Raw genomic sequence first — 12,505 nt, 5'->3', positions numbered from 1 at the left:
TTTAGTGTATTTACAGAAAACACACTTATGTTACTCTTACTTAAAATATATTTTATGTGTACTTTGTGTAAGAACATAACAAAATGATTATACTTTTAGTAGGTTTTTAATGTACTTTATATTGCAGTAGGCCTACACATGGTTATATTTTAAATATTTATGTATTTATAATTTTAATATTTGGAAAAGTACGATATTTTGAAAAACATTTTTAACATTTGCAGTGTACAAACCTTTGTCAAATATTATTAACCATTGCAATATTTAAAATATGTTGTTTAATATGGGTTATGCTACTTTGGTTGATTAGGCTGTTGTTTGTTACATGACACATTAATTGTAAGCTAGGTGTTTATAAATTTGTTCAAGCTTGACGCCTTTATTTTCTAATATATATTTCTGAAATTCCCACAAGGATTTCAACATCATATCTGAAATGAGAAAAACAAAACAAAAAACACGTTTATTTGTGTTTGAATTTAAACAGACTAAACCTGATTGGTTTCAGAGCCATTGAACGGCTCTGATTGGTTCGTATGATAATGAGCTCGCAGCAGAGAGCTTCGTAAATCAAATATGATGTGCGTGCAAATGTCCCTTGAATGTGAATAAGTCTAAATTTAAACAGTTATATTATATAGAGCGATCGTGTCTCTTTAGGGCGCTTGGAGGAAACCACGCAATTCATATGAATTACTTTGGAGATGTTTTTTTGCGATTAACTTTTTGAAACGTGAACATCTTTGATGAATCTTTTCATCGTAGGTACATAAATCTCTCAGATTTCATTAAAATATCTCCGCTTTTCTTTCGAAGATGAGCGAAAGTCTAGATGGTTTGGAGCATCTTAAGGGTGAGTGATGGCAGAATTCAAATTGTTTTGGGGGAATTAGAAAATTAATTAGAAAATATGGCGGTATGTTCTTATTTTTACCAGCTTCTGCAAACGTGTATGGTGTCTGGCTTTGGTACCTCACTGTGACTGACTTCAGGTAAGATTTGTATTTAATTAACGTTATTTGTCTGTGCCAGTCGTGTTTTTGACACATGCATTGGCAGAAAAAAATTTAATAAAATTAGTTAACATTAACATTCTTTTATTTGCAACATGAAGTATATTTATTTCTGATTTCCTGAACAATTTGGCTTCATTGTAATGAGGCTGATCTTTGAAAAACCATGATTATGAACATACAATTGTCTTGAGCTGATCAGCAAACTGTGGTAGTGTTGGTTGATTGGTGTCTATATTTGTTCAAGCTTGACAACCTTATGACTTTATTTTCTAATATATATTTCTCATTACAGATAAGAACAAAGTTTAAATTGTAAGAAGGGTTGCTTATAAGAGCATACAGTACATCTGAAACTGCTGAGGCTGGGAAGGTTTTTGACTATATTTCTGACCAGGTACATTGTTCTGTCATTCTTAAATAGAAAACAAATCATCATTTGCCTTTTTTTGTGTGTGTGCGTGTGAGAAATATTAACATTTGTTGTTTTTCAGATCAGCTATAGAAGACAAACTGAAATCTGAGTGCAGAGACAAGCAAAGAAATAGTAAGTATATTTTAATATCGTAGCACCTCTGTTATAGAGATTTTTGAATCAGGCCTAATGGAGGGTGATCATTTCAGTCATTCATGTAAAAATCTGTTATCTAATTTTGTTTCTGTTTTGTTTTTTTCTAAAGCTACTGACTAGGCTGTGCCCAGGTCTCCGGAACCTGCGACGACGCTCAGCTCCATTGGCCCTTAGTCTGCGGCTTCGGATCCACCAGCTCTGCCTCCATCAGTCGGTCCCCAGATGTCGGCAGCCACACCATCTACATCTTGGCTCCTCCCTCCCTCGACTCCGCCATGTGTTGTCAGCACTGGGATGCTCTGGGTCTGTGCCATGTGCCAAACTCTATCTAAGCCGCCAGGGCATCATCGTCATCCTCCCATCACCATCCCTTCGCCACATCCTGTCATCATCCCGCACTTTTGCCTCTCACCATCCCTACGGCATCTCCTCGTCCACCTCCAAAACCCCCTCCATCCCTCCCTATTCTGTTGCTTTGAACTTTATCATCTTCAGTCTTTGCACACACATCTATTCACTTCTGCACTTTGTTTTTCAGTAAATTTTTTTTTTTTCCTTCAGAAAATTGCATTGTAATTTTTATTTATTCATCGATGTAAAATTCTTTACTTTTCAGTAATACAGGTATAACTGAAATGTTCTACAAATGGATAAGATGGCTCTTCCATAGCATTTCAGTCTTTTTTTCATTTATTATGTTTTTTGTATAATGTTTTAAAATGTACTTGAGTATGTTTGTAGTAATACAGATATACTATAAACATACTTGTATTTCAAGTGCATTTGTAATACATTTAATAGTATGTCTTTTGTTTTTCACCAAAGTATATATGCTGCTGTACTTTTTTTAATGTACTTTATGAATATTTGTAATGTACACAATATATAATACATTAAAGTTTTCTAGATATCAAAGTGTACGTGTGTGTATATACTGAAAAATATAATACTAATAAATATAATATAATATACTAGTAGTGTAATGCTAATGCATTTCTAATGAGCTGAAATACAATTGAAAAGTACTTGAAGCACATTAAAACGATGCTTCAAATATACCTTACCTGTAGTTCATGAAGTATTAAAAGTAAATTTTAAATGTATTTAAAAAAAAAAAAAAATTCCAATTTAACACGATTTCAATATATTAAATATATTACAAATAGATTCAAATTGAACTTTGTAACGCCAAGCCAGCAGAGGGAGCCCTCACCCAAGTACTGACTGCATACCACTTCCTCTTCTGGCACTTCCTGTTTGGTGGCTTTATAAGCCAGATACTGAGCACATGGCAGGTTGCGAAGTATTGCCAGTTTACCTGCCTTACCAAGCGTTTCTCATTGTTATCTTCTGCCTGATTTATTCGACTACTGATTACCTGGATTTGCCCCTTTTGCTTAGTTTGCCTGATTGGACTGTTACTCTGGTTTTGACCCTTTGCCTGTCTTCACGTTTCTGTCTGCTGCATATCCTTTTATTAAACTTCTGCATATGGATTCTAGTTTTGCCTCAGCGACGTCCTTACAGAATACTTCGCCACCGATGAATCCAGCGGAAGTTTCCAATCTGCAAACAGCGTTCGCTTACCACAGTGAACTGTTAAAGGGCTACCAGGAACAACTCGCTAATCTTCAGTCAGTCAATGAACACCTGACGCACTACATCCGATCACTTCCCCCACCAACGTCAAAGACGGTAAGCTTTGCTCTACCTGATAAGTTTAATGGTTCTGCTGAGCATTGCAGAGGCTTTCTTCGTCAAGTGGGAATTTATCTAAATCACCAAGGGGAGAAGTTTGCGTCTGAAATGGATAAATGTGCTTTTCTAATGACCCTGCTGACTGGAAAAGCGATCGATTGGGCAGCTGCAGTTTGGGATACCGACCCACGTTTGAGAACCTCCGTCGATTACTTCATCAAACAACTTAGGGAGGTTTTTGAATATCCAGCTGGAGGCAAGAGCGTAACCACACAAATTCTGCATACAACGCAAAGTACCCGCACTGCTGCTGATTATGCTGTTGAATTCCGTACTCTTGCTGCTCAAAGTAGATTTAATGATGTATCTCTCAAAGCTATTTTCCAACAAGGCCTCACCGATGAACTCCAGACTGAATTAGCTTGCAAGGGGGAGGATCTTTCGTTCTCAGACTTTGTAACACTCACCATAAAGATTGATAACCTGATGAGACGAGCACCGAAATGAAGGATCAACAGAGGAGCTCGATGTGAACCATTGATTTCGACCCCAAGTATTCAGCCCGTTGAATCCACTCCCAGTAACGAACCCATGCAACTTGGTAAAACTCAATTACCAGAAGAAAGAATCCGACGTCGACAACTTCAGCTATGCTTCTACTGCGGTGAGGCAGGCCACCGCTGCTCCAGGTGTCCACACAAACGCCAAACTACTCAAATGGTGAATATTAACCATTCCTTTCTTCCTACTAAGTCTCTTCTGCTTCCTGTTTCCCTCAAGACTGATACTGCTTCTCTTGAGCTTACAGCGATGATCGACTCTGGTGCAGCCCTCAACCTGATCAGTAGCAGCCTCATCAAGAAACATAATCTCCCTACTCAACCTTGCACTCCTCCTATACAAATCAAAGCCGTTGACAACACCCTCATTGGAGAAGGCATCACTCAAAGAACCAGAACTCACACTATGACCGTCTGCCTCTTCCATCAAGAATCCATAACCCTGTACGTGGTCAACTCATCACATCATGAAGTGATTCTCGGACATCCCTGGCTCTCTACTTATGACCCTGACATCTCCTGGCATTGTGGTGAGCTTTGTCGCTGGTCCTCTTTCTGCTTCCATCACTGTTTGACTGCTCCACCCCTACCATGTCTCACAACCAGTATTGAAAGCCCCGAAACCCATAAGACCGTAGACATCCCCTCTTGTTATAAAGATCTGTCAGAGGTGTTCAGCAAATCCAGAACCACACAACTGCCGCCCCACCGTCCGTGGGACTGTGCCATCGATCTACTTCCCAACGCCATGCCACCCAAGAGCAAAGTCTACCCACTGTCAAGAACAGAGAGTCAGGCCATGGAGGATTACATTGAGGAGGCTTTGAGTTCAGGTTTCATCCATTCATCCACATCACCAGCTGCAGCAGGCTTCTTCTTTGTGGAAAAGAAGGATGGTGGACTAAGGCCCTGCATCGACTATCGAGGACTGAACAACGTAACCCTAACGTTCCGCTACCCACTTCCCCTAGTTCCCTCTGCCCTGGAACAACTACGTGAGGCCACTGTTTACACCAAGCTCGACTTAAGAAGCGCATATAATCTGATCAGGATCAAGGAAGGAGATGAGTGGAAAACTGCCTTCCTCACCACTAGGGGGCACTATGAATATCAGGTCATGCCCTGTGGACTTGCTAACTCACCAGCCGTGTTTCAGTCCTTCATCAATGAGATCTTTTGAGACCTGCTGAACAAGTATGTAGTAGCTTACATCGACATCTTGATATACTCCAAGACTGAGAAGGAACACATCACCCATGTGAGAACTGTTCTCAGACGACTCCTTGAAAACCAGCTATACGTCAAGGCAGAAAAATGCGAGTTTCACGTCAAACAAAAAATTTTCTTGGGATACCACATCAGCCACGAAGGAGTAAAGATGGATGAGACCAAAGTCAAGGCAGTCACTGAATGGCCACAACCCAACACTATCAAGGAACTCCAACGATTCCTTGGTTTTGCAAACTTCTATCGACCCTTCATTCGAAATTACAGCCTAGTCTCAGCTCCTCTAACCACCCTTCTCAAAAATAACCCCAAGAGGTTACAATGGACAGCAGATTCCACAAAAGCCTTCACGTCACTGAAGGAGAGATTCACGACTGCACCTATCTTGAAACACCCTGATCCCAACTTGCCCTTCGTGGTAGAAGTCGATGCCTCAGACTGTGGAATCGGAGCGGTCTTATCACAACGCCACGGTCAACCAGGCAAGTTATTCCCCTGTGCATTCTTAAGGAAGCTAACGGCAGCAGAGCGGAATTATGACGTGGGCAATAAGGAACTACTTTCCATGAAAGCCGCCATGGAAGAGTGGAGACATTAGCTTGAGGGCGCTATTCATCCATTTCAAGTTATCACTGACCATAAGAATCTTGAGTACATTAAGAACGTCAAGCTCGATGGGCCCTGTTCTTCACTCGACTTCAGTTCACAGTCACTTATCGGCCAGGCAGCAAGAACAGTAAGGCAGATGCACTTTCCAGACGGTATGACCCACATACTGCGAGCTCATCCCCAGAAGCTATCCTTCCCTCCTGCATGGTCATAGCTCCTGGGATATTATGGAAGAGCTACAAAGAGCCCAACAGAATGAACCAACTCCAAATAACTGCACCCCCAAACAAACAGTACGTCCCTCACGACATGCGGCCACGTATCATGCAATGGGCCCACACTTCTATCAGCACAGGTCATCCTGGGATCTCTCGTACCCTCCACCTCATTCAAAACTCCTTCTGGTGGCCATCCATGACCAAAGATATCACCACTTACGTCAAAGCTTGTCAAGTCTGTGCACAATCCAAGACACCTAAGGAATTACCATCTGGTCTCCTCCATCCACTTCCCATACCACAACATCCCTGGTCTCACCTCTCTATTGACTTTGTAGCAGACCTACCGCCCTCCGATGGCCTCACTACTATACTGGTTATCATCGACCGATTTTCAAAGTCCTGCCGGCTAATCCCCCTAAAGGGCCTGCCTACAGCTATGGAAACAGCTCTGAATTTGTTTAACCATGTCTTCAGAGTTTATGGCCTACCAGAGGATATAGTCAGCGACCGAGGCACCCAATTCACATCCCAGGTTTGGAGAGCATTCTGCAAACACCTTGATATCAATGTGAGCCTCACGTCAGGTTACCACCCACAATCCAATGGTCAGGTGGAACGCCTCAACCAGGAAATCGGCAGGTACCTACGCACCTATTGCAGCCGCGAACAACACCGATGGTCAGAATTCCTGCCTTGGGCGGAATATGCCCAAAACTCCATAACTCACTCATCTACAGGTCTAACCCCCTTTCAGTGCGTCCTGGGGTTTCAACCCCCCTTGTTCCCGTGGTCTGGTGAACCTTCTTCGGTCCTTGCTGTGGATGCAGCATAGTGAGATGGTGTGGGACAGCGCCCACGTCCGCCTCCAGAGAGCCGTACGAACACAGGAGTTTCAGGCTAACAGGCGACGGCGTCCACACCCTCCCTACCAACCAGGACAAAGGGTCTGGCTCTCCACAAGGGACATCAAGTTGCGGCTGCCCAGCAGGAAGCTCAGCCCTAGGTATGTTGGCCCTTTCAAGATTCTCAAACGTATTAATGAGGTCACTTTCCAGCTTGAGCTTCCTGCTAACTATCGGATCTCTCCTTCCTTTCATGTTTCCCTCCTCAAACCGGTCCACCCGAATGCTGACCCCGGAGCCGAAATCCTAGAGCAACCACCACCCTTGGACATTGACGGGAACCCCGCTTACAGGGTAAACATGTTGCTGGATTCAAGGAGGAGAAGGGGTCAGCTCCAATATCTGGTGGACTGGGAGGGCTACGGGCCTGAGGAGAGGTCCTGGGTAGCCACCCGTGACATTCTGGACCCCTCTCTCATCGAGGAGTTTCACAGAGCCAGACCCGATCGACCAGCACCGCGACCACAGGGATGGCCACGTAGAGCCCCAGGAGGTGCTCCTGGGGGGGATTCTGTAACGCCAAGCCAGCAGAGGGAGCCCTCACCAGAGTACTGACTGCATACTACTTCCTCTACTGGCACTTCCTGTTTGGTGGCTTTATAAGCCAGATACTGAGCACATGGCAGGTTGCGAAGTATTGCCAGTTTACCTGCCTTACCAAGCGTTTCTCATTGTTATCTTCTGCCTGACTTATTGTGTATTACTCTGCCTGATTTATTCGACTACTGATTACCTGGATTTGCCCCTTTTCCTTAGTTTGCCTGATTGGACTGTTACTCTGGTTTTGACCCTTTGCCTGTCTTCACGTTTCTGTCTGCTGCATATCCTTTTATTAGACTTCTGCATATGGATTCTAGTTCTGCCTCAGCGACGTCCTTACAAACTTAAACATCTTGAAATACACTTAATATACTTAAAGTTGTTTCAAAATAATACATTTAATATACACTTAGTATAGTATAATATAAATATATTAAGTGTGTCTGAAAAAGCACAATTTAAATATTTCTTTTTCACCTGGGTTGTATTGCAAAACATTTTTCCAGCTTTTGAGGTGGGATATAGGTGAGGTTAGGGACAGGTTTGGTGGTATGGGTAGGTTTAAGGGGGTTAAGGTGTAAGGGATGGGTTAACATTGTTATTATAAATGTAATTATAGAAATTACATATGTAATTACATGCAGGTATTCTTTAAAATATAAGTACAATGTAAAAACATGTATTTACACAATAAGTGTATTGTAGCAAATGATTAATTTAAATGTATGTAAATAGTAGTTAAGGCCACTTATAAAGTTAAAAATGTGGTTAAAAAAGAATGGAAAAGTAGCACAGTGCAATGGAAAAATGCATGTGTAAATGGCCCCTAAGGCTGTTTAACAAAAGTGCACATTTACACATTAGTTAAAAAAACAAAGTGAATTGTGATCTTTAGGGCATAAAGTTTAAAGCCAATGAGCCCAATTAATAAACATTAGTCTCTGAAATTTATTAGATATTTAATACGCAAAGAAACCACTTGGACCTATCTAATTTCTGACTGTCTAACCCCGTCAAGCAGACAAATCCCCCTGAAGCATATCAATGTTTTACTCTAACAGACCTGCAGTCACCATCTCACTAGGGGCAATAAACTGACATCAGATATTGTCCATGCACCTTGCATGGGTTTCAGAGCAAATTTATCACTGCCAGCAATGAAATATTGTAACAGACTGTTCAGACTCTAAGCAAGAACACCTGAGTGCTCTGGTAGCCTGCTAAAGGGTCTTGAAAACATCTATCAAAGAGCATTTTTGATAAGCATTTAAGCAGTTGGGTATGCTTTTGAAATATTTCCCATGATGGTCCTGTCCCGAGAACAGACGAGCCTATACATCACAGGGCTTCTGTAGTCTATTTATGAGTTCTTCATTCAGAAACTCCTAAAGGTTCCACTAGTTTTAGGGCTTGGAAAGACACACTTCCTCTGAACAGTCCCATCCCTAAATCCCACCTCAGTACCACACTCAAACTTTTCCCTGCATATAGCTTGTATATTTTGCTCTAGGATTTGTTTCCACCAGCTCAGGCTGAATTTCTGAATTTCTCGGCAGCTCTACTGTTCCATGAAACGGATTCCTCTATGAAAGTCAATGCCCCCAGGACAAAGAAAATCAAATCAACATTGTCCTACTGTTAAACCACTGACCTTTACAACTTTCCAACAAATAAACAGAATACAAGGTCACATTTCATCATCTGGGTGCCTATGTACACACGTAATGGTGAATTTCAGTGTTGATGGCCACCTGATGTTAGTGTAACTTTACTCTCTTTACCACTGTTCTGGCCATGCAAGGATGGTTATGTAACCCTGTTTCTGTCTCAATCAATCGAAAGCTTAGAAAAGAAATAGCAAACATTAACAAGTGAAATGAATTGGCCATTTACATTTGTAGCACAAATAGTAACCTTTCATATTTAAGTTTAGCTGAATATGCAAAAGAAATAGCGATGCTTGCTTTAGCTTATCTGAAAACTGTCTTTCTACATCTGCTTTTCAAAAACATTTTCAAGATCTATTTGTACACAGGATTTCACTGGCCATTTTTCCATCTGACAATGGCAAAGAAAAAGCTCCTGAGAAATGGATAAAAAGAAGCAGGATCTGAGATGTATACATCTACATACAGCATCTCCTCTAAATAGACACTGATATTGTTTTGCTGTGGTGGGTTTTCAACTGATTCAAAAGCTATTGAGTGAATCACATGACAGATGCAGGGGTGCTTCCGTTTCCTCAATGATCCCTCAGAATACTGATGCCACTGTATTCTCAGTCACTGCAGCTGAATGGATTGAGGGAGCCAGCAAAAGCAAATCTTTCTCCTCTGAGCACAGAGCTTTTTATCCGTCAGTAATATTCTTTCAGGGCTACTGTTTGATTCTTTCGGTTGCTAAGACGATTAGTATCTTAAGATGCTGCAACTCGAGCAGCATAACTCTTCTGTCTCCTAACAGGCAGCGTAATCCAGTCGTCATGGAGTGTCTTTGGACAAAGCGTGTGCCAAGAGATACCTGCTTTGCATATGTGTATGGTGGTGTTCATGATGCATGTAATCTTGTATAACACCATGACATATTGGGCTAGATCCAGAGTTCATGAAACAAAAGATGCATTTGCAAACATTTGTTTGTCATATTCCTTTAGACTGCTTTTGGCACAAGGCAGAATACAATTGTGTAATCTTCCATTTCATCTTTTCCCATGGTTTTCATTTATACAAAATGTCACAGAACCCTCAGTCCAAACCAAACAGAATTATGCAAGAAAATATAACAAGAGGCATAAAAATCAATCATGCTACAAAGACTGTGGCTGCTGCAAAGGTCACATTGACCCTGCTGTGGTGTTATTTAGTGTTTAGTGCCAACACTAAAATTGCTTTAAGTGGAAGAAAAAAAAAGAAAGATAAAATACATATGGGAACCTAGTCTGACCGGTCCAGACAACAGAGGTTTTGGCGTAAATTAAACAAGGGAAACCGGGACTGGTTGTTACATGGGAAGCTGTCACAAGGCCTATATCTAAGTAACTATTAGGGTTTGAGTCAAATGTCCAATGTCACAAACAGGTGTTTAGCAAAGGTTTTGTATGTTGATTTCAAATACCTAATTCTAAACCCTTTTATAATAATAATAATAACAACTATTGTACACTTTAACAAAATGTAATAATTATACTCTCTGATGTGCTTCACAACCAAATGTATGAAACCGTCTCTCTCATCTAACCCAGAAAATGACTGCATGGATATTGTAGACTTAAAGGTATAGTTGACCCAAAAATGAAAATACTGTCATTATTTACTCACCCTAAAGTAGTTCCAAACCTGTATGATTTTTTTTGTTCTGCTGAACACAAAGGAAGATATTTTGAAGAAAGTTTGTAACCAGGCTGTTTTGGGGCACTATTGACTTCCATAGAAGGAAAAAAAAAATACTATGGAAGTGAATGGTGCCCCAGAACTGCTCTGTTTCCCACATTCTTCAGAATACCTTCCTTTGTGTTCAGCAGAACAAATACATTCATACAGGTTTGGAACTACTTGAGGGTGAGTAAATGATGACAGTATTTTCATTTTTGGGTGAACTATCCCTTTAATAATAAATATTGTGGAACACTTCCTCTAAAGAAAATTGCAGTAGTGTAATTCATCTTAGTAAATTTTAATTTTGCATTAGGCAAGTTGTTACAATGAAACCTGAAAAATAAAAATAAAATAAAATTAAATTAAAAATACAGCAGGTTTGGAACACAAACATGAAGTTGAGAAAACAACAACAGAATGCTCATTTTGGCCAACTATTATGAGACCAAACCAAAAGAACCCCACATCATTTTGTAGTTTGCATGCATTTAAATGATTTGTTGAGGACAAGCACTGTTACTCCATTCCATTGACTCACGACATCCAAACCAAATGCATTCTGAACTCCTCTTTTTACTGCGCAAAAATGCAACAAAATGAAACAGATGCTTGGTGATCGTTCAGAAAACAGCAGCAGAAGAGATTTGATTCCCCTGATTTGATTAGGAACCCCACTAGAGAGCATGAAGAGAAGGCCTAATTAAAAGCTCATCTTGATTGAAAATGCAGGGGAAAATGTCATTTGTTAGGGGCCGCAGTGCAGTTGGGAGACAAGTGATCTGGGGACGGTGGGAAATCTTTTTTTTGGGCGGGGGGGTTCGCTAAACAACTGCCTAATGTAAATTGAAAAATGATAACAATTAGTGTGTGATGGCCACTTGGGTCAGTCCCAGACGCAAACACCATTAAGATCTAACAAACTTCCTCTCTCGCTGCCCCCTCATCTCAAATGAAGGACCGCTGATCAACGTAAACAAATTAAAACATTCTCAGGACGATGGCATTAGGCTCTGGACCAATATTAGAGGCACAGGGATACAGCGTAATGCTGAATTAGACCCATTTCCCCTGGCAACTCCAATGTTTCCGCTTTAATCCCATGGTATGCCTGGCCAACTAAATGACAGCGCGCTGCTGAAATGGAGCGATTTGAAATCCCCATTAAAAATAATGAGGCAACTATTTTCACCGCCCGTTAGTTGAAAACAATCTATATCACCAAGAGCTTGCACAGTGAGCACTATGAAAGACAACAATAGCAGAAGGGAAATTTATTTAATGACCTCTTGTTGTCCTTTGCTCGGAAGCTTTCTGCTCACGTTGAGCACTGGAGCTGGCAAGAGTGTTTCGCCGAATATATTGATGCACTTCTAAAGAGCACCTGCAATTTTGGGAGCAGTAACCAACAACGTTCTTGTATCATGCCTTCTCTTGAGGAGAACACTTTGTGAGAGCATAAGAAGTCTCTAAATTAGTGCATTTACAAATATCAAATGCACCCAAACCGCAATGAGACAAATGAATAGAGTAAATGGATAAATGTTTGGAAAGGAAAATACGTTTGGCTAATAAACAACCTCTGAGCTCCATTCACTACTTATTCAGAACTGATTAATTGGTTCCCGTTTAAATCATTAATGTAAATTGGAACACACAGGAAATGAAGTATATTAAATATGATTAAAAATCTAAACTAAATCCATCCATCTCCCGGTAACATCAAGAAGTTATTTTCTTCAGTCAATGCAACCAGATTTGTTGGACCGATCAGGAAAACAGAAAAAGCAGTC

The 12,505-nt window shown here is 40.9% G+C and overlaps 1 protein-coding gene and 1 long non-coding RNA gene across 2 annotated transcripts; both read left to right on the top strand.

Moving 5' to 3' along the window:
* Positions 1-580: 580 nt before the first annotated feature.
* Positions 581-2,203, top strand: LOC131524847 (uncharacterized). Its single transcript, XR_009267088.1, has 4 exons — positions 581-992; positions 1,309-1,410; positions 1,508-1,560; positions 1,694-2,203. It is a non-coding gene; the product is annotated as an uncharacterized LOC131524847 (long non-coding RNA).
* A 3,535-nt stretch (positions 2,204-5,738) lies between these two features.
* LOC131524815 (uncharacterized) lies at positions 5,739-7,607 on the top strand. Its single transcript, XM_058752163.1, has one exon. The coding sequence runs from the start codon at positions 6,721-6,723 to the stop codon at positions 7,354-7,356; it is 636 nt and encodes a 211-aa protein (XP_058608146.1). The 5' UTR covers positions 5,739-6,720; the 3' UTR covers positions 7,357-7,607.
* The last annotated feature ends 4,898 nt before the right edge of the window (positions 7,608-12,505 follow it).

The sequence above is a fragment of the Onychostoma macrolepis genome, chromosome 18 (assembly GCF_012432095.1).
Source record: "Onychostoma macrolepis isolate SWU-2019 chromosome 18, ASM1243209v1, whole genome shotgun sequence".
NCBI lineage: Eukaryota > Metazoa > Chordata > Actinopteri > Cypriniformes > Cyprinidae > Onychostoma > Onychostoma macrolepis.
Note: the sequence above shows the minus strand (reverse complement) of the source record. Positions and strands in the feature narration are given on the sequence as shown.